Source organism: Seriola dumerili, unplaced genomic scaffold, assembly GCF_002260705.1.
Source record: "Seriola dumerili isolate Sdu_G_001 unplaced genomic scaffold, Sdu_1.0 BDQW01000056.1, whole genome shotgun sequence".
In the NCBI taxonomy this organism is placed as follows: domain Eukaryota; kingdom Metazoa; phylum Chordata; class Actinopteri; order Carangiformes; family Carangidae; genus Seriola; species Seriola dumerili.
In genome coordinates, this window is record NW_019174311.1 from 4,060,485 (window position 1) to 4,084,244 (window position 23,760).

General features: G+C 38.1%; 1 protein-coding gene across 2 annotated transcripts; it reads right to left on the bottom strand.

Annotated features, from left to right (window-relative positions):
* Positions 1 to 4,690: 4,690 nt before the first annotated feature.
* On the bottom strand, positions 4,691 to 22,885 carry tmem201 (transmembrane protein 201). Of its 2 annotated transcripts, XM_022741641.1 has the most exons (11): positions 22,685 to 22,885; positions 21,986 to 22,106; positions 21,650 to 21,844; positions 21,377 to 21,556; positions 17,649 to 18,007; positions 17,361 to 17,561; positions 12,382 to 12,602; positions 11,155 to 11,217; positions 10,754 to 11,044; positions 10,350 to 10,481; positions 4,691 to 7,338 (listed from the first exon to the last, which is right to left on the bottom strand). In XM_022741641.1, the coding sequence occupies exons 1-11, from the start codon at positions 22,792 to 22,794 to the stop codon at positions 7,241 to 7,243; spliced, it is 1,971 nt and encodes a 656-aa protein (XP_022597362.1). In that variant the 5' UTR covers positions 22,795 to 22,885; the 3' UTR covers positions 4,691 to 7,240. The 2 variants fall into 2 exon arrangements, with proteins under 2 accessions (XP_022597362.1, XP_022597363.1); XM_022741642.1 differs by lacking the exon at positions 22,685 to 22,885 and having other exon boundaries at positions 21,973 to 22,037.
* Positions 22,886 to 23,760: the final 875 nt, after the last annotated feature.

Consider the following 23,760-nt stretch of genomic DNA (forward strand, 5'->3'; position numbering starts at 1 on the left):
AGAAAAAGTTCCAGAATGTACATATAAATGTAAATAAATAAACATGCCAAAAACAAATAAATGCACAAACTGAGATTGTTTCCTAAATATTAGCCAATTAGACATTCTAAACTCTCCAGACGACTCCTAACGTTTGTTAACCACAGCGAACTTGACTTGATTTATTTGACAGTTTTCAAGAAGTGGTTGTCTTTAATCACACTCTTAGGGATGGGAAACTTTCCTTCCTTCTTCATATTTCCATATAGTAACCAGAGGATCATTGACAATTTTAGTATTGCAGCAACTAGTGAACAATGACACCACTCTCATGGAAGTGGAGCTCAAACCGCAGTAGTAGAAAGGGGAAATGATGGGGCCACCATCAACAGCATGACATTACAGCTATTCACTCTTGGCTCCACTGTGTGTTTTTGTGCATCAATATACAAACTACAGGTAAATATATAATATAAATACATGTGAAATATTTGTTGTCTCAGTTGTATTTATGTGTTTGGTTTGCAGGTGTTAATCCTTCACGGTGGTCTAGTACCTCTGAAAACTCTGGTTTCCTGTTTGTATAATGTAGGATACTGCAGTGAGCGCATAAGATCAGGCAGACTCAGTTCTTGTATTCTGAAAAACACAACATGTGTTTGTGAGTGCACTTCAGACCAGCTGGTGAAAACAGGAAGTGATTGTGCAGAAGAGAAACTTTTGGCCAGAGCTGCAGACTGAAAGTATGAACCTGCTTCCCACCCGCCACCCCTGATCAGTTACTGAACTATTTTCATGTGTGAGCCAAAAAAAAAAAAAAAAAGCCCCGCGTGTCAACAAGGTACAAAGTTGTGTCTGACAAAACACAGTGAAACTGTTTTTGACAGGAACTCAAACTTGAACCCCAATACTGCACTTCATACATAAGGGTTACAGTTTCGATTATTTCTGCTGGGATTTGAATGAAACTGCTGCAGTAATGAAGTCCCCTTTAGTTCAAAACTTGAACTTGAACTGCAAAGTGCTGTGTTGATAAAAATCACAAAAAGTTGTTTCTGTGGTGTGGGGGTGGGTGGGTCTTGCTTTACTGGATGATGACTGGATATTTTTTCTGGCCCTAGCAGGGTTTTGACAAAAATTCTCAAGAAGAAGAGATATTGATCTCAAGAGACCATCTGGAATGAAAAGGTCAAGTTAAAAATAATAATAAACAACAGCAAAAGAAATGCTGGGAAATGAAGAATGCAACAACGACAGCAAAACACTCACAAAGATAAATGATAAAACTGCAAATTATAATTTTAACGTGGATTAAACAAACCAGATACAATGTGTTACTTAGTGAATGTTAGAGGCTAGCTGTTCCCTCCTGTTTCCAGTCTTTATGCTAAGATAAGCTAACTGATTTCAGCTTCATATTGAAGAGACTGATATGTGACTGGAATTGATCTTCTCATCCGTCTCTTCACAAGAAACTATTTTCCAAAATGTCCTTTAAACTGTTAATGATTTTCTTCAGATCATGATATAAAAGACTGAGAAACTGAGTTTGGTTTTAGAGGGAGATGTACCGGAGTGAAAGCAGCGTTAACAGTCCAAAGAAATTCATGCAGTAATGAATAATTTGAAAAAGAGAAAGTGTCCTGTAAAGAGAGGGAAGGAGGGGACCTGAGTTGGATCCTTGAATGACTCACCATCACCATGGATCACCATCCATCATGTCAAAGAGAGAAGTGAGGTCTGAGAGGAGAAAGCATAGCAGTATGAAGGGTTAAAATCAGATCATTTGAGATTCTCACACAGGCTGATTCACATGTCTTCACTGAAGTGCTCCAAAAAATTACTGTGACTTAAATAGGGGAACAACTGCGATTGAACAGTCTTCTAAAGGACTTTCTCCTAAAATGAGACGCGGGACATTGGATAAAAATGTATTTAAAGGTCCCACATTTTACAATTTTTGGTGTTTCATTTGAAATTTAGATATCCACAAGAATCTGTAGTTTTAAATACCAAAAACTATCTCAATGTAGTTTTGCATCCCCGCTCTCATACTTCTCTCACCAGCTCTAGCACAAACAGGGTGATTTGTGTAGGTCTCAGAGCCTCTCCTCTAATTGGCTGACTGTTTTCTGAGTGACGTGCGGCCAGTCCAACCAGAGCGTGCGGACCGTAGCTTACTCTGTAGCTTAGTTAAACTCACTGGTAAATGGTCGGCGCTGAAATGAGCTGAACAGACGGTCAAAGTCGGACTAAAATGCTCTAGAACTTTATCTACTGGTTTCTAATCTTTCTGTCCTTGGGAGGCCTGTGCAATGATATATAATGATATATATTGGCTTCCTCAACATTTCTCTGTCTTGAAGCTGCTAGCTCAGTGACATTTTATTTAGTGCCATGATCAAAATGAGCGAATTCCTGCAAAACGAATGAGGCCTCAGCCTCAGCTGAACTTTGTGTTTAGTGCCAGTTAGCAAGCGCTAACATGCTAACATGCTAACAAATTATCAGCCAATCAGACCATGTCAAATTTGACCATCTGTCAAATGAATTTTACTGTGAAGCCCCTTGTGGAGAATAAGTCCTTCATTCCTTCTGCTATCAGGCTGCTAAATGCAGACAGTTCTCATTTTAAATGATATGTTTACATTTAAATTTTTTAAATTCAGTCATTTATGTATTTATATTATTTGTTTACTATTGAAACCATAACATAATGTGTTTATTTAAATCTATCTTACTTGTTTTATTCTTATTTATTTTACTTATCACTGCTTGTTGTTCCTTGTATTGATCAACATATGCTGATCTGTAAGCATGTCAGCATTTAGGTCCAACCACCTCCGTGCCAGAGCACAGTCTCACAGAGCCACCTTGTTTAAGGATCGGTGACGCCGTCATGTTTTAAACTGAGTAAGAGTAGAGTAAGACAACACCTGTTGACAAGACAGAGAATACTGGAGGCTACAGCGTCCAAAGACTCAATAATGTTCAGGGCAAAATATTCAGAAAGCAGGTTTTCCATTTCACAGAGACCGGTTGTACAGAAGGAGACACTGGTTTAAAATGTTAGCTTTACAAAAAGTGTTTTTTCCCTCTCAGCTTTCAGACATGAGTCAAGGACAGAGCTGTTAGAAAAACAACCAAAATGATTATGCCAAAAAGGGATTGTTGGTGTATGGCAGTTATATGAGACAACATAAAAGAGAAATTATTTAGTCTTACATTTTTCCAATATATATCAAGTTTTATCATAAAAAATTTGTAATTTATTCTTTTTTTTACAGATTCACTCAGCTTTCCCACGTTCTCTTTAGAGTGGTAGCATTCAGCCAATGTTGGGTGTGAGGTTTCGTTGTCCTTTTGAGAGGAGCAGTGTGGTAAAGACTGGTGACACAAGTCGTGGACAGAGAAAAGGTGGTGGCAGAGAAGTGGGAGGTCAAAATCGAACAAACAAAAGGGGAAGCAGCAAAAGCAACCGACAAACGACTCAAGTAAACAAAATGAGTTTGTAAAGACCAGAGGGGTTAAGAAAAGGAAACAGTGAAACACAACTGACCTGTAATGATATGAAGGCGACGGCTTGAAGTTCAGAATTTGACCTTTTTCATGTATGGGACCATAACTGTGATTGATTTGGCAGAAGATATGAAAGTTAAAATTAAAATTCAGTCAGATCTAGATATAACAACACAAGAAAAAACAGGAAGCTCTTAATCTTTTAGTTCGATCAGAAGGAAACCATGGTATTTAGTTGACCGTTTGGGATTATTTTGTGTTAATTCACACACGGCACATCCTACTGCGGGGATGTAAAATAACTCGACTTCAGGATTCACTTCTGATAAGTGAAACATTTTACAAAATTGAGAAACAGGTTAAATGGCTGACCACTTTCAGAACCTGTACAAGGAAATGTGTTAATCAGTAAGAAAGAAATCAAATTTATATACATTTATATAGTGCATTCAGAAAGTATTCAGACCTGTTCTGTTTTATTCACATTGTCCTGCTAAAATCATTTAAATTGACACATTTAATCTACATTCAACATTTGTGGATGCAAATCTATGAGCAGCTCTTTCCTTTTCTTTTAAAAGAGAATAATTGTTTTATTTATCTAGATCCATAGAAGCGTCTTTTCTTTGTCCTTGGTAAGTAATGCACTTAGTTCTTCCCTCATCAACTGAGTCAAATGCAGCCTGTCATTGCTATGGCAACATTTTAGATATCTGACTCGCCCTCAAGGCTTCTGCATAAATTCAGTGATGAAAACTTTCCATTTTTTAAAAAGAAAACCATCATCAGATTAAATACAAATGTGAAGAGGGAAAGATGCTGCAGATTGAAGGTTAGTCCCTTAGTACTGCTATCAACCAAACTACTGAACAGTAAGAGATAAAGAGTGTGTGTGTGTGTGTGTGATGGCTTTTACAGAGGGGGATAAGCAGCATCTGTGTTACTGAATGTTGCATGTGAACTGTAGCTTGATCATGCTGCTGTACCTGTGTTGTTCTTGAATGCCTGAGCCAAATTTCTCAATAAAGTCTAATCCTAATCCTACAATGTGCTGTTAGTGCCAGAAGGGGGCGAGTTAAGCAAAGCTTGCAGAGCACCCATCCATCTCACACGTCACCTAGAAATAGATTTTTGTAGCTGGACAGGAAGTAGATGCATTACACTAAAATAATTAGAAAAAAAACACTTTATTCAAAAGTATTGGTCCAGATGAAACAAGCCAATGTTGTTCCTTACAATCACACAGACCAAACAGCTCTGCACACAAACATTTGCGTTGCTGAACATAACAACCACCCTTCAAACCATTAGTGAAAATAGTGATAGAGAACATAAATTCATACTTCTACTTTCATTTGAACATAATGGTGATGTCAAATAAAAACACAATACTTTAATTACACTTTAAATACAAATTCAAAAATACATTTATTTTATCTTGAACTGAACAGTGATGAGGTTTGTCTCATTCGGGAAAGTTCAGCATGGCTGAAAGAACATTTACATTTCAACATGTACATGATCTTTCAATTAATGAGCCTTCTTCAGAGAAGAAATAAACATACGCCAGGTTACACATCACGTACAAATGCACAATTTTGTATCCAGTATGTTGAAAGGTTATGATAGCTTTCAATAACTATTATTCATTGTTCTAGACGATTCCCACAGATGTCTTTCAGTAGCAAGTTTTAGTTTTCTCAGAAGTTTTACATTTAAGTAATTATTACTTTTACTCTAATATCGGGTGCATGTGAAAATAAACAGCCAAAAGCCTAACAACATGTTTTACAGTAGAAACAAGCCAACTGCAACCTGTTCACACACATCTCACAGATGTCCAAATGCACAACTTTTTGTAAATCATATGTTCAACATTGACAAACAATAAATCAAACATCTGTGCTCTAAATCTCTAATAGAACAATTTCAAATAATATAAATGGTTATCACATATTCAAACACAACACAGCCAAGCACAAAAAAAATTGGAAAAACATTTCAGAAAAACAAGTGCAAAAATCTTTCCAAGTTAACATGTAGAGTTTGAAGTTATAAGAAAAGCCTGTATATATTTTACAGCTCAGTTAACTTCTTTCTCTCTCTCTCTCACACACAATCGCTGCCATTTTTTATGCAAACGTCATTTTTAAAGATTAGAAATAACATTTTTTATTGCACTTGACCTTAGGAGTTTAGCCCCTTTGAAAGCCTGTAACAGGATATCGATAAGAGACATCAGAAAATCAAATGGTTTGGTGAAGAACTTTTTCTGTAGTAATTGTGACATGTCACTTTGGTATGAGATATATAAACAAATGGCCATCATAATAAACGTGTATAACAAAACGCACCACTCTTTCCCAGCTGAATATACAGATGGGTGAAAATTTAAAAGGAAAAACCTGAATAAATGAGTGTAGAAACGCACTGAGTGTCGATGCTTCCACACAAGTACACTGCATGGTACAGTGAAACATGCTCTGTGGCACTGTACTAAACACTTTGTTGGTTTTTCCTTTGATTTGTCACCCGTCTTTAGAAAGACATTGGCAAACACCAGTGCTGTGAAATTATGACATTATATAGAGTGAAAATCTGTAGAAATTTCAAAAATGCAAAACCAATTACACACCATAAATATTACGTGCTGCTTAATGCTTTCTGATTTTGGCTACCGTAGAGTGGAAATATAACACTCATCACAATCAGTATACCATAAATTCTCAAAATAGTGGCCAAGGCCTTCATTTACCCATTTCTGGGACAGGCTCACATGAGAGACAGACCGTTATTCTGATTTCCCCATATTCCCAAATTAATGCAAGCTAAACTTTTGCAACATTTACCTGTTGTCTTGATTAAAATCAGTACAAGGTCTGTCTATTTCCACATCACTTATTCCATCATTACAGCAGGACTCAAGTCAGGCGTTCCACTTTGGCTTTTAATGTGAAAAAACATCAAGAAGTGTTGAGTTTTGTTGACAATGATCAGGAGTACGCCAAAGAAGAAATGGCTGGAATTAGTATGGTATTAGGAGTATGAAAACATTATTTTTTTTCAAAAGAAAAAAAAGAAAAAAGAAAAAAAAAAAAAGAAATGACATGACATGACTCTTGTACTGAAATTATGCTGCTCTTAACATTTCAGCTGTTTGTAGCAGGCTACAGACAATTCACCCAATTAATTTTTTCTATCCAGCGTATTTGTGACTTGGCCATTATTTGAATATCAGATTTTATATATGAGAATTTACAGTAAGTAGCTAAGACATGACCCTCTGTGTCTGAGCAGCATCAATTGAACAGTACAGGTTTATTGCACATTTCACAGCATGGTTTTTAAAAAGCTATCAAGCATCAGTGCAAGAAATGAGCCTTTTAAAATGAATTACACATGCATCTGTGTTCATTTAAGAGGAGCGGTGACAAACCAAAAGACGAAGCAAGGCCAGATCAGAAAAGCCAAAATATTCTTGAGCAGTCATGAACCAAAGTCAAAAGTGTAATATTTGATTTCACCTTACATTTTTCTTCTAATCAAAAGGGAGGTATTGCTGTTGAAAATCCATCAGCTGACATCTGTATTTTTACTAAGCACCAACATACAATAACTGCCAGATGTTTTCTGGCATTGCTGAATGACCTCAAGGTCTACGGACATGACAGGGTTGTCAAGGGCCAGAGGCCGATTCACTCTGTGCAGGTCACAAAAAAGAGCAGCAGACCTTATTAACAGTTCATCTCCAGTAGTGGTACATACAGAGACAGGCGAAGAACAGGTTGGCAGTCAGGCTCCCTATTAAAAGTCCTGGGAAGAGAAGACGCTTCACAAAACCTGGAGATGTCACAGAGAAAGCAAATTCATTTCATGAGAATCATCATGATTATGCATCAATGTGGCATGAAGGTTTTTCCATTTTCTGCACATGTTTTACAGTTATGTTACTGTCAGCCAATATATTTTTCCTAGTTATAGTTTAGGTACAGGAGCGGACCATGATGAGTATTTTGAGACCAGTGTATTTTCTGAATATACAGATTGCATAAAACCCTGCCTTCACAAACAGGGAAGCATCGATCTGATACCAACCTAAATAAGTCAGATCGGGTATCAACCAAATGTCACAGGTCCAGATCAAATACACTCACCATGCATTTATAACACCTATACTTCTGTGGCAGCAGTGCTATGCAAATACAGGACAGGAGCTTTAGTTACTGTTCACATCAAACATCAGAACGGGGAAAAACTGTGATCTCAATGACTCAGTGGCATGATTGTTGGTGCCAGACGGGCTGGTTTGAGTGTTTCTGCAACTGCTCATCCCCTGGGATTTTCACACACAAGAGACTCTAGAGTTTACTCAGAGTGGTGTGAAAAATAAAACAACCAAAGAGTGTCAGTCCTGCGAACAGACATGCCTTTTCACGCGGGGCTGGAAGAAGGACTCTGAATTTAGAAATGCTCACTGAGCCTTTCAGATTAAGGGAGTCTTTGTTAATAAATATATATATACTGTATATTTGCCAGAGTGAAAAAAAACGTATACTCTTGGATACTGTATTTTCATATACGCTCCTTTGACCCTACCAACAAATCCAAATGCTCATTTCTATTTTTATGATTGTTGTAGTACTCTCCTTATAGTTTCATGTAAAAACATGCATAAATTAACTGTCTATAAACCTCTTTTTCATATAGTCTCTGGTTGTATGTAGAACATTACCTGCATTTGTTTAAGGACAACAATAATGTTACTTTTGTGCCTCATTCCTGAGCACGCAGTGGGACATTTCTGAGCACAGACAAATAATTTTTACAAATTATATTTTGAAGAGAAAACATTTTTGAGTAAATAACTTAACCTGAGCAAAAAAATCTATTCTGTGCTCAATAAATGTATTTCTCTGTTTGCTATTATCCACATAGTCGCACAACACTAATGTCTGTCATTCAGTTTTAGTCAGTTGTTCTCTCACAGATCTCTTCTGTTTGCACCTGCAAGCTTGCTCAGTCTCTGCCTTGCGCTCTCAACATGTCTTCTCTGGCTGCGCTCAACTCTGCCTCCACCCTTGCTCAATATTACACAGCGTTACAATGTGCCACAATCAGACTTGGAGAAAGTACCGCTGATTGGCTGTTTCATCACCAATTAGGTCACTAGTGCAGTATTCCGGAAGCACTGTTAAAAACCCAGTAGAGAGCGAACCCTGGATGTATGGCCAAGTGGCAACCTCTGAGGCTGAAAAAAATGAAGCCAACACAGAAGCACCAAAAACTGTTCTTCAAATGTCCACTTGAGTCTGGCTCCAACAGTGAGTCAGTCTCCATGGACTCCATAGTTAAAATGTCCAACACACAGCAGAAATAAACATGTTTACAGCCTGGTACAAAAAAAAAAAAGAAAAAGAAAAAAAGAAAGATTTGTTCTCTACGGTTAATTTCCTCCTTCATGACAACTGTACAGGGGGTGAATTTTTATATACTGTAATTCACCTGTTTAAATTATATTAATGCTTAAAGTTCTGCATAATTGAGGGCGTGGCTGCTTTAAGTGACAGGTGGGTGAGCGTATCCTTGCGAGATGGGGACGATGGAGCAGCTCACTCTGAGCTTCAAGACCGCTCTTCAAAAACTGGAGGCTACGTCCATCTTCATTTGCAGTCTATGTGTATGGCACGTACCACAAAGGCTTAGTCTGAACTGCAGCAGCCACAGGTTTGAGTCCGACCCGTGGCCCTTTGCATGTCTCCCCTCTCTCACTAACTTTCCTGTCTCTCTCACTGTAGCCACCTGAATAAAGGCAAAAAATGCCCCAAAAATAACAACAATAAGGAAATAAAAAGGAAACTAAATCAAGTGGAGCTGACAGATTTGAATTGGATTACAACACATATTTGGTGAGTATTTTTATTATTGATTTATGTGATAGAAATGCCTGTTTTATTTAGTGTATTATAGTGCAGATTGGCTTCATACTTCATATTTTGTCCATACATCCAGGGTATGTGCTCTACCGGGTTTTAAACAGTGCTTCTGAAATATGATAGTAGCGAACTGATTGGTGACGAAACCGCCAATCAGGGTTAATGTCTTAAAGTGTGATTGACAGGTTTCGTGGCACATTGTAACGCTGCGAAATGTTGAGCGATCGTGGAGGCAGAGTTGAGTACAGCCAGAGAAGACATGTTGAGAACTAAAACTGAGTGACAGACATTAGTATTGTGCGACTATGTGGATAATAGCAATTGGAGAAATACATATATTGAGCACAGAATCGATTTTTCTTGCTCATGTTAAGTTATTCTTTGCTCAAAAATGTTTCCTCTTCAAAATATAATTTATGTGTTTGCAAAAATTATTTGTCTGCGCTGCGTCCCACTGTGTGCTCAGGAATGAGGCACAAAAATAACGCCATACACAACAGAGTAATCATTGGACAGAGCACTGAAGGCCTCTCTTCTCCGTTTAGAAAAATGTTATACTTTTATCTTTTTTGTCTACCACCTCGTCCACTTAACTAATAGAAAGACTGTAAATACGAGTTCCTAGGTTTAGCAGGGATAAAATAAGATTTTCTTTTTAAAGTATTCTGTTGCAAGTTGCTCTAATCAGGTCAATTTATTTGGATATTACAGTCCACAAGGCTGTACAGTAGATATGAGCAAGCCTATCCTTTAAATGCTCTATATCAGACCAGGATTACAATTTTGTTTAAGAAGGACTGGGACCAAGATGTGGTTATGACAACCAGTTAGACAACATGAAATCAAAACTGAATGATTTCTGACAGTTCATGGACATAAATTCCATCTCCCTGCCATGTTTAAAATCAGTCTGCTTACCTTTAGGAGGAGGCGCGGTGCTTTCCAACCCCTGTGTGGTTGTGCCAACCAGGCATGCGGAGGACCCAGAGGAGCTGCCTGTGTCGCTCTTCTCTTCCTTATCAATCACACTGCCGTCTCTCATACTCAAATCTGCAACCAGATAAATCATGAAGTCATGGAATCAGGTAAATGATGAAGCCATATATAAAACCATCCAAACATGAAGTTAAGGAATATATTTCATGGTTGCGAAATCTTTTCTCTCTTTAAAGCCACTATATGTAGGATTTGGGATGGTTTATTTTCCCATCTGGTGTCAGTATCATGAATGACACTCACTGCAGGGAGACAGCAGTGCACAGTGCCACAACCCACTACAACAAACATTTTACTATAAACAGTTTAACCTCAGGTGTACTTACCATGTTGGCTTTGAAAGGGTGATATGTCAGGTGAAAAGCAGCCATTGTAAATGGGAGAGGCCGGCCTTCCAGTGGAATATAATGGCGACACAGGTGGGGGTGAGAGCTTGGGTTCTGGCTCTGTTGAGAAAAGCCACAGTTTCTGGCTACAAATGTTGAGGCGAGCAGGGCTGATGAGCGGGCGGCGTTGTCTGGCAGAACCTGAACTGGATGTACATGACCCAGCTATTGAAGGAGGTGGAGAGGGGCTTGGTGATGATGGGCGGCTCCCAGACTTCAGTGAAAAGTAGTCTGTGCCAGAGAAGCAATGAAGAATGTAAATCAAGCGCTCTAAAAGGCTTAGGAATTGTTTAAAATACAGGGCTCAGTAGAGATAACAAAATTACCAGGCGTTTTAATACCTGACGGCGGGGAGTCTTTGTATTGTGAGGCTGGTCTGCTTCCGCTAAACAGGTAACCAGAATCTGAAAATAAATAAAAAATATACATATCGCATCATTCACTACAACCATGTACCAGGGCTTTCCTTAAACCTACATTCACCAGTCAGTGTCAGTTGGTCAGAAAAACACAACCCCAAATTAAAAGTTTCTGTGTCTGATAAACCTAAAAATAGGCAACTTTATGACAACATATTAGGCCATAACAATATTACAACTGAATGGTATTTAATAGTGGTTTATCAGTTAGGGTATTAAGATGATTTTCTGCCCCCTGGTGCCAAAACAATTATTATTAATTTGTCTGCCAATGATTTCATTGGCTAATCATTTGATCTAAACAATCTAAGAATAAAAATATGATGAAAAATGCTGATTGCAATTTCTTCAATTGTAAGGTGAAGTCTTCCAATAGCTGGTTTGGTCCAAAATTGTTGCATAAGAAACAAAGCCTGGCAAATCCTCAAAACTGAGAAGATGGAACTCAGTAATATTAAGAAACGATAATACAGCAACAGGACCCTTTATTGTTCTTCCATAATATACGTTAAATGCAAAGTCTTTTGCAATTTCATCATGAAATATACAAAATAAAATTTAAGTAATTAATTAGCCAAGCCGAATTATTGGCCAATATTAGCTGTATGTGGCATTATGCTGGCCAACAGGTAAAGAAGTTACAGTACAGAAATGCCAAAGACATGTGGCACCACCTTCACTACAAAGTTTATCCTCCAGATGTCAGATAAGTTTGTTTTATTTAAACTGTAAAATGATATGATTAAGATATATATATATATATATACACACACACACACACACACACATATACATAGAAAGCAAAGCGTCTTTCCCACATTTGCAAACAGTGGCATGACCCAATTAAATGCCAAGTAGCAGAAACTGAAAGTACAGCTGATGAATTTTATCAATTATAGATCTTGTCTGTATGCAAGGCAGCACAATGCAAGAAGCAACTCAAGATCAAACATGTCTGAGCAGCTATGGGAAGCTAATGCAACAAAAACTGTAGACAGAAGTGGGCTGAATATTCCTATTTACCCTGACATTTACCAGCTACTTGAAAAAGAATTTGCACTACTGTGTCAATTATCTGTAGTTTTTTAATCTGCCAGTATTAGATTAATGTTTTTGTCTGTCAACTAAGAAAGATAATTTTGATGTTACCTGTCCTTTTGAAGGAGGGTATGGTGCCAAGGGAGAGGGCTCTACTAAGGCGCCCAGGCAGAGAGGAGGGGGAATCGTTGCACTTGTGACGACTCTGTTGGCAGCTGATGAGCTTGGAGAGGTTCGGGGGTGGGGTGGGGATGAAGGACTCTGCCAGGTCAGGAGAGAGCAAAGGAGGCTGGCTGCTGAAGGGGGGGACTGCAGAGCTGCCTGCAAGGTATCTGCAACACAAGAGCAACGCAACGGTCTACTACCAGAAATCAAAATTGTATAACAAAACTGTCCAATGGTTTCTATATCACAGAATTAGCTAAACAAAATACTTTTGTGCTAAAACAGTGCAGTTACATTAGATGACTCCACCAAGAGCATTACAAATAGTGCTGTAAGTGCACTGAATTTTCAGTTTGGGGTTGTATGTGTAAAGAAAAGTCCTCAAATGTGATTTAGGTTCCACACCAATGTCAATATACAACATTCTTGACATTAATATATATTCTGGAATATATAACAGGTACAAGAAGTGTCTGAAATCAAATCAATGCTCAATCTTTGTTCCACTAGAGCACTTTATTGATGGCAGCAGTCTATGGCACGGCTGTCACTAAAATGTTGCTGCAGCTGTTGGACAACACAAAACAGCTGAAAGTGCCTAGAGAACCAAGCTGCATGAGAAATGCTGCCCAGCAGTACTGCTCAACACACTCACATTTTCACAACACACAATCTGTGGCCTGAAGATTTTATGTGTCAATCTAGTTTCTTTTTCGGTTGCAATCAAGTTTAGGCTTAGAAAAACCAGAACTACATCTGGCAGTTGTATGTCTCAGCCATTGCAGAACATTATGATGCGACAGTGAGGGTGACCTTCAATCGTTTGGATATAAATAGTGAAACCTTTCAATTTAATCCATTTAGACATTTGCGTTAAATTGTGTCAATAAGCGTATGAATTCATGAATTATGGTCAAAATTGTCTTTCTTGAGATCAGTGACCTTTGACCACCAAATTGTAATCAGTTTACAGTTTTGGACTCGAGTCCAAGTGAATGTTTGTCCCAAATTTAAATTCCCTCAAAGTGTTACTGAGAAACCGCGCTCACGAGAATGGGACAGACGGACGTACGGATGTACAAACCGAAAAACACCATGTTTCTGGCCCTGACTGTTGACAGCGCATAACAGTCACAGCAGTCAGGGCTAACATGAAGCTGACATTTTCCTTAAACATCAATGCTGTGTAATAAAGTTACTATTTCAAACCAGACAAACATACAAGGAGACAAGACAGTGTGTTTGTATTGACGAAAAACAAACAGAAGGCATATCCTTTCACCAGTTGTTTATTACATTGAATGTACAGCAAGCATTCCTACAAAGTCTTCAAACTGGAGCCTGACATTAAAAGCAAGACACCCAACTTCAGCAATTCAGCACCCAAAAGACAATACGTTTCATTGGGTATGTTGCAGGAAGCATTTCAGCATTGGTTGAGCTCCATTTCTGAGGCTGCTACATAATGTATAAATATCATGATCTGATCAAATTGAGATTTGATTTCATTAGCTTATTTGTACTATTGACTGGAACTGAAAATTATTGCTTAACTGTGTTAAAAAGTAACCTCTCTCTTTTAGTATTGGGTCTTTTAGTGTTTCTGCAACACACACACACACACACACACACACATACACACACATACATACATACACTAAAACATTTAGGTATAACATTATCACATTTCAGCTACATATTGGATCCGTAGAATAACACAGTGCATTAAAAATATTAACATTCCCGGTTCCATTAGTAAAAAGGTAGTTCTATAGCTATCACTGTTAAAACACTACAAAATATGTTTGTGGCAATGGTATAATGTTGAAGTTGCATATGGCAACTTAAACTTGTGATTAAAATACAAGTGTAGTACTTCAAGAGCTAAATGCTTGACACAAATGAAGGTTAACAGTCATAGTTCAAGTAGATAAAGGAACTCTCTAAAAAACACAAATATAGCCATATACTTGACTATATATCATGAATATATCATAGCATAAACATGCACACTACAGATTTATAGTGAACACAAACAATTTAGCAGAGCATGTAAAACATTGGCAAAGATGATACATTTTAAGTTGTATCTTACATACACAAACAAAAAAAGGTAAATAATATTATTATGTTGTACTAGCGTTAGAATATCTTACTTTGAGAACGCTGCCAGGTGCAGACCATTGAGCTTCCACTGTCAATGTAAATCCATCAAAATTAAAACACATCACATTGCTTTATTAAAACATATGTGGCTCTCTTGCCTCCTTCAGGGTGGATATACATGTGTTTTAATTTTGATCATTTTGATTCGTCTTAGTCAAGAGTTTAAGATGCAGTCATTCACGTGATGTATTTTATGAAAGGTAGGGAGCTACTCTAGGTCATTACTGATAGACGCTATATTACAGAGACTATATAGCATTGCAAACTTTGCATTTGATGATTTTTTTCCAAAGGCAAAAGTCAAATTAAGCTTCAAAACTTGAAAATTATTCTATATGAATAGTAAAAATTATACAGAGTCAATACCTTGCTCATAACCTACAAGTGCATCTGTAGTGTCTTAGATTTGGCAGCAAAAATTCACAATTTAAAGCTTTGAGATTACTGCACCGGAGGTGCTGGTTTGAAAACATAAATCCATCTACATGACAGCACAACATGCAATTTAAACTGTACTCTACCCACCAAATACAATTTATAAGTACTCTCTACAGCTATTAGTTTGCAATACCTAATGACATTGCTGTCAAATAAATAGGCCCATTCACTCAATACATTCCAACAAGTAAAAGAAAAATGGGTTAATGGCAATACATTGGCCAGGTGAATGTTAGTGCATACAACTCAGTCAGTTTCGTCCATCGGTTTTGAATACATCAACATGTTAGACTGTTGGTAAAGGAAAGTCCAGTGTTACTGGAAGTGTTCAAGTGAAGCAATAAGTGATAGAAAAATCCAATATATTTTGCTGCATGTGATAATGCAGCGTTTTCAGATTTATATTCTATTTAAATAAAAATTTGCAAGAGATGACAGTCCAACATCTCACTGAAGAAAGGTAACCCTTTCTGGACAAGCATTAACCGTGTACGTCAAATATTTCTAATACTGCTGAGTTTTTTAGTGGCTTATCTTGCATGAGCACGACATGTGAGGCAAAACCTTACGTCACGCATCAAGCTTCATAACTAACATTTTTACAAGACACAAGATACAAGAGTTCCTCTCAATGACCACAAACAGTTGAGCACTTTGTAACATTTACAAGTTCAAGCACTGATACAACAAGGCCGCCTGAAACTACTACTCTGGCATGATTACCCCAAGAAATGCCAAGACAAAGCAAGTACCTGCCAGGAAGTCATCTAGAGGCATTATTTTACGCAACAGCTTTTGGCACAGCAAAATACAAAAATAACCACATATCATGCATGGGAAAATGTTCCAGCTCTGCCTTGAGAACTGATAAGTTGCTTCAGCACTGATGTTGTATTCCAAGGAAATTCCTTGCAGATGTCAGTCATGAATAGCGACGGTCAAAGGCGTCACGGTGAATACGTTTTAGAAATGTCCAAGGCCATTCTTTGTTCAGAAATTGTAGATGTGAAACAATACAGGAGGGGACGTGATTACTCAAAAATCATATCTTGAGTATGGCCTGCAGTGAGTATTTCGTGCAATGAGCTGTAGGCTACATCCACACCAATACGTTTGAGTTTTAAAATGCATAACTTTTGCTATATTTACACCTGGTGTCCACACTACTATGAGTTTGAGCCCCTAAAACGGAGACTTTTGAAAATGCTGCTGGCCCCGTTTAGTTTGTAAACTCCGGAGTTGCCTTTTCGTCTGGAAAAACTGAGATGTTTCGAAATGAAGACGCAGGTGACCCTTTTTCGGAGGAAAACAAATAGCATCAGCCTCAACTCATAGTGGTCAAGGTATGTCTTTGCTAGGAGCTGTTATGCAGTTAAATTCTGCATTTTATAGTGCTAAGAAAGAAGTCTCTTTTCACCATCTTTGTTTTTTGTTTGTAGTAGTAGACAATCTGGGCATGCACATATCAGTGTAAATATGAAGCAGTCTATGTCAATGGTCATGTGATATGCATTTTCAGGTATGTTCGTATGGGCGGAGATGATTTCTGATACTGAGCTCAAAACACTTGTCTGGACGGAGATCATTTTTGTTTTATAACAGTGTTTTAAACTAGAAACCTTTTAGTGTGGATATAGCTGTAGTTAGTGAACAATTTTCTACACAGTCACATCGGATTGTTAACAAGTAGGGACATTCAAAATGCTTTTCCACATTACAGTACAGTTTAGAATATATAGGATTAGTGCTAGTTGGGTACTTGAATTCTTCGTAAGGAATTTGCAAAGCAAATAATCACAGCTTCAAAAACAGGATGAACCAGAAAGAAAACTGTGGGACAATTTCCCACAGAGTGTACTTTTTAAGTCTTGAGAGATGGTTACTAATAATATTTCATTAGTGTTTGCATGTATCAAAACGGCAAAATTATTTTAACCTCCACAGATCAAGCACACATGTACTTGGTGTCAAATTGCTTAGTTTCGTTAGGGTTGATGAAGCAAGTAGCACTAGACTCTTGTTCTTGTCATAAGCCACACACACAATCCTACGCCTGACGTTTGTCATTCACATGTCATAACTTCAGTCATTCACACACAGCAGTAAAACAGGGGAGTTATGGGTAAAAAGTGAATTTAAACCGGTGTGACCTTTGTTCTGTTAAGAAACAAAAAATGAAATAAAATAAAGGGAAATTGAAAAGCTTAAGCTTAATGTATTCTGATCTGGCTCTAATGAACACAGACCTCTCATGGAAAGAGGAAACTTTACACAATCCCATGTTTCAAATACAATTTGAATATTACTGCTCAGATTCTGACCTTCGATATTTGCCTCTTCGTAGATCCAGTGGTTTGCGAGTTGCCACAGCAGCAGCAAAGCTGACTAGGCAACAGAGAGAGATGCTGCTATGCTTGGCTGTGTCCATCCAACCCGAGGCACCAGCCAAGTAGCTCTCAGCCAGGTACAGGCACAGGATGAAGAACCACAGGACAGAGGCCACAGCATCAATTCTCCTCAGCCTAAAAATGCAGACACACATTAACTTGCAGAGTTGTTGTGAAGACTGTGATAAACTTGTCTGACGCCAAGAGATGCCGACTGCTTACCTTGCAGGCCCTGCTAAGAAGATAGCAGTGAGGCAAGTCAACAGGCCAACCGAGACTACAGCCAACTGGTTGTCCCTTCCATGTTGATACACCAGCTTGGCATTTTCTATGGCCTTGTTTGGGATCAGCTCCAGCAGACCCTGCCATACAGGCACATCTCCACTGCTTTCATTTTTAGGGGTGGATTCATTGAAGAGTTTAGGAGGAGTGACCCCACCACTTAATGTCTGTGGGCCACTAGGTGAAAGACTCTGGGCCGGCAATTCACAGAAAGATGTAACAACCAGGAAAGCAGATAGCAGGAAGGCAAGTGCCCATAACAGTGTGACCCCGATGGGAGAAGACAGAGAATAGGAGCTCTGTAGGGGAGAAAACATGTTTTCATTTTAAATCCTGACAGCTGTACAACAAATGGAAAAATTAAATTAATTACTACTGTTACTAATTGTACATGTTATAAGAACAAGCCAACGATATACAATGGAGGAGCTGATTCATGGTTTTCACTTCTACCAAATATTACAGCCAATTAAGACTGTTAAGCCAATTAAATAAAACTAACTGAAAAGGCACCGCCTTTTGCACTACAACTCAGACATACTGATGACTTGAATTGTCTAAATGTATCAAAAATACTGGACTGTTACTGTTTGTGTGGGGGAAGAAAATCACAGCCTTCTACAATCCATACACAACTTAATTCTTGAATCAAGGCATGCACTAACCTCCCCTTAAGAAATAAAATCCCATCTGAATGGAGTTTAAGTTCTTTATAAGTTAGAGTTTCGTTAAGCTTGTGGTTGTGTGTAACTGTGTGTTTCCCTTATATGGCTGTTGCTGAATTACAGTCAGTGATCTTGAAATTTCACATAGTTAATTTGCTAAAAGCAACCACCACAACTTGCGCTTTCTACACCGCATATAGCTGACTGCAGGTTATACAAAACTAAGGGGACCCTACCATACACCCACAAACAAACACACGCACGCAGTGACGTCACCATTTAGGCTATTCATTAATGTTTGTGCAGCAGCTGGCCAATTCACTCCGGACAAGCGGCATACATCTGTAAAGAATGTATGCTGTAAATTGTTTTGATTGCACAAATAATGTGCAAATATACGACTCCCTACTTTGGAGTTATGTGGAAGTTAATGGGCTGCTAAGGTCTATGATTAAGAATGAATTGTTTAATTTCTCAAAAATGGTGGAAGCAGAAGTTTTTATTTTGCTTGCATGAACAAATATCCTGATCATTTGGTGTGCCAACTTCAAAGAGGACCACTCTTAGACTAAACTGGTGTCACTTTTTTCTGTACACTTCTGTACACTATTGATCAAATTTTATTTGAATTTTCAAATGAGTCTGGAAGACTGGCCCATTTAAGTTTATATCATTTCTATTAATGTTGTATAAAAATAATTTAAGTAATTTCTGGTGTTGAGGCAATTAATTTGTCGACATTTATTACTACAGCTACACGACCGGTCAGAATGTTTTAGAACACCATAATTTTTTCTGCTGATTAAATTTACATAATTCAATGTCTCAGCAGCAGAACAGAGAACAAAAACAATTGGGAGATTTAAAAGAAAAATCTAACATTTAGTACAAATCTGTGATGCATCCAGCAGCTGAACACACTTATGACATTCTTTCTACAATGGAAATTAAACATTGTATGGAAAGTATGTACTAACATTGTTGCAGAAGTTCCCACAAATGTGTTGCACTTTTAGGTTTCTTTACTTTCACCTTCTGTCCTGTTCATCCTAAACCACCCCCATGGGGATTAAGTCTAGAGGCTGTGCTGCTCTTCCTTCATGTTGAGTCTCTGCCTAGCTCTTTTATTCTCATGTATTGGGTCATTAGTTTGCTGTAGAATAAATCCCTGCGCAGTCAGTCTATCTTCCTTTGCTAGCTGCCTTTTTCTCACCATTCTGATAGAAATATACAGTACAGTGTTGTCCTAATCATACATCAAAGGGTGTAGTAACACGGTTCGTTCCAACACTGCCTTTGTAAAGACAGGGGGTTTTGTAAGTCATCAACTTAAGTTGGGGCACCTGTAGGAATTGTTTGCATTAACTTGCAAGAACTTATTAACTTCCATTGATGCAGGAAAGCTGCAAGTTAACCAGTTTCCAAGTCCCTGAAAAAGGCCCGTTTTCCATGAATTTTACACGGTTTTTGGTGAAATTACATTAGTTTTTGGTGAACTTAACTCTCCTTTTACCTCGGGGCAATTAACCACTTGTCTTTGTACAATTTAAGGTTATTCACTGGAAAAATGGATGTGTTATAAACATTTTTTCCGATAGCGTCTCTAGACCTCAAGAGCCCTTCAAGGCAAACATGAATAACCCCATCTATAACAATTCTAAAGGATTCTATAGTTGTTTCAAGCCATTTCTCCACTAACACATGTAAATACATGGACAGCGTTGCACACTCGTCAGCATGTGCACATAAAAGAGGTGAATAATTACAAACCTAATAATGCACCATAATAATAATAATTATTATTATTATTATTATAATTATTGTGGTAGCATAAAGATTCAGTAAGGTAATACCATACAGTATAGACACAAAGCTAAATTAGTACGAGAATAAAATCTTATAATGACCAAATACTGACAAGACTAGGTCAAAACCTAGTATGTAGCTGGACTGTGTATGGTGAATGTGTGAAATTGGGGACATAGTTGAAAACTATAGTGGAACAGCTATAAAAAAAACTGACCTCAATGTGTCGAATTTGCATTCTGCCTAGTGTCAGCTGGTTTCAGCCCTTTATCCATTTGCTTCTCTCCTACTGTCTATGCTCACATATACATCATTTTAATACATCCAAATTCCCAATGAAGCTGTCCTCAAAATTGTGACTGAAACACGGCCCATTTAGACGACATGTTAGCTTCCACGACTGTTAAAAACTTTATTTAATAACCGCTAAGTCATCTGACAAAATCACCAAACGCATAGATTAAAAACAAAGACTGTGCTTTCAGCTATATTTACGTGTAAAATGATCACTCAGAGAGAAAGTTAGGTGACAAAATATTCTTATTTTGCACACAGCCTCCCTCTGGGAACCACAACACTTTTCAAATGCTGCATTTGATTGGTCCCTTTATTTACCTCAAATGCAGTAGGTACTAGGCCTTCATTTAAGGCAGTCTTGTATTAGAAGAATTATTTCTAATTCCCTCTGATATGTATAATTGGTCATACCAGTATTTTAGTACAAAGCCTAATTTATAGTAGCTCCTATTTGTCATGTTAAAGTTACTGCATTATGTCTTAATACAAACTGAACACTTTCTGTAAGCGTATCAAATTAGGAGCCCTCTAATGTTTCAGTGGAGAGAAACCCTTTATTTCTTAACAGGGCTTTTATTACTATGCTGACATGCTACAGTAAGCATATTGTAAGTAAGCAATTTCCAGTTGCTGATGTGTCTGTTGTTTACATGCTATTCAGATCTTCTCTCTAAATCTTGCTAGAAACTGTTTAACGCCAATTTATTTCGAGAGAGCAACAGCCAATGGGGAAACACCAGCTCAGTCACGTGGCATTCGGCTGACCAATGGTGGAATTATGTTGACTAAATCAGTCAGTCAGACATTGACATTTGCGATTATAGGGCTGGCCCCACTGTTGTGGTCCAGCCAAGACTAACTGCTTGTGAAGTTGTGGTTTTGGATTTGGGTTGTGCTGACCTTAACAAAGCCCTGGATTGAGTCTCGGGTACGTCGAAGTTGGTGGCTGAAGAGCACTGTACGTAGCTGGCGGTTTTGATATTTGATGTAGTATTCCACGGCTGTCTGACACGGCCTGCATAACTTATAAGTCTGCTCCAGGTGGTGCTTGTAGGCTTCAATTTCCTCATCATAGTTTTCCTACAATAGAAACAAACAATAATAAATTAGGCATTAATCATTGTAACTGTATATGATGGGTTACAGTGAATGGAAAAAGTAAAGTACACATACATCATCCCTAGGGATAAATGAGGCCAACTTCTTGATCTTTGTAGACTGATTGTTATTGCACTTCTTGCACAGCAGCATCTGACAGTTCACCCACTGCTGTGTCTTGGGTGTCTCAGATGCGGGAAGACTTCCAGATACTCCATGGTTGAGATGTGCCTTATGCTGAGCTGGGATGGTTTTGTTGTAATCCCCATTCTGACACAGGACAGATCAACACAATGAAGAACATAAAAAAACACACATCTCACAATATTGGTAAAAATTAAAAACAAATTCACTGCAGTTTACCAAGATGCCAAGAAAATAATTCACATGTGTCATACTTTTCTAACTCACCTCCTGGAAGCCATTGTATTGGTCACAGTTAGGACAGTCCCAGCAGTTCCTGTTCCCATAAGGCACCACTGTGTTCTCATTACAGAACCAGCAGTTGACATTTATATGGGTAGGCTTTTTTCTGAAAGGAAAAAGTGGAGTTCTTACATGATGCGACGTGACACAAATGACAACCTGTCTGAGTTTCAAATGTATCCCATAGTGTAATCCAGAGACCACATGGGTCCTTGAAGTGCTCCCAGAGGCTCACGAGAGTACCACTACTATATAAATGATGAATATGTATGAGTAATTGGAGTACACAGTCAAAAATCACGTCAATCCGTATGGAGGACCTTGGCGTGCAAAAGTTTGCTAAGTTGATAATACAGAGTCAGGGCGAATACATATTTTATAAAGTTTTGCAGTCAATAGTTTTCAAACACCAAAAACTAGTATATCCGCGCATTCAAATAGTGAAAATTTACCTTTATGTTAGTGTCACAAAACTAGGTTAAGTTAGTTAGCACCACGGCTAGCTAAGTTAGCCCATGGGCTAGCATAGATAAATAAACCTCTCTCGGGAAACGGTTGTATCGTATACAGCACAATTTTGAACATCCAATGCACATTTTAGGCACGTTTGGTGACTCGATCTAACGTTAACGTGAACCTAGCTAAAAACAAACGCGGTGGTGCAAAATCTTGAAGTTAACTTACCTGGTGGCAATTTTGTATATCAGCGCTCCGCCGGCAACAAACGCCGTAACTCCTACTCCTCCGTACATCAATTCAGGGTATTCCAGTAGAAGCTGGTTAAAGGCTTCCATTTTCCACGGAAATGAGCAGTAAACAAGCAAAGAAAAACATAGGAATTTAGTGTTTAATGGTTTGGCAAAACACGGCGCCTCGGCGCACGCGGCAAACGATCCCCTTTTGTACACACCCCTATAACGGAAACGGAACGTGCGTAACCGCCGGGACGCGTCCAAATATTTTTATTCAATCTTTCCTTATTGACTGTACCATTCATTAAATCCACCCGATTAAATTATCACGTAAAAATAAATGTTTTAAGCCATAATTTTGTATTTTGGAATGGTATTATTTATTAAAAGAGAGATCAATCACACCTTTGTTTGACTCTAAGCGGTGCGTAGTGTTGTAGACAGGGAGTATGATAGTGTTGGAATGAGGGAGGGAGCTCTGTCTTCCTGAAGATCCTGGTCTTCATTTCCCTCGCTGGATCCCTGCTGCATTCAGGAGATGTCGATAGAATGGGAAAATATATGCGTTAATATTCCAACTTGGGAGTGTTCACGCATTATCCCAAGATGTTAGTTCTAGTGCTAACCTTGTAGTACAACCAGATAAACAGTTTAAATTAGCTACTTTTGTTGTGTAACGTATCAAGTAAAACCAGATGCAAACAAACACTGTATAGCACACTGAATGAGTTATATAAATTGAATAGATTCTATTAAGAGATAATATTGGATTTTATTTTGATGTAACTAACATTTCAGCCATTCTGACAACAGTTTGTTGACATGAGTGTAGGTTTTTCACCAAGTGGAGGACATCGTCATTGTCAGAATCTGGCAAAAATGAAAAGCGGCTGGCGTCATCAGGTTTTCGTCCTCTGCTCTGTATTACGTGAACGCGCCAAACCCTGCTATGGCACTGTACGGTTATTTTAGGATAATTACATTGATCGAGGAGAAACAATGGTTTCTTTTGAAATATTGCATTTATAAGCCTTCACACTCGTATACTGTCAAGAAAAAATAATGTCT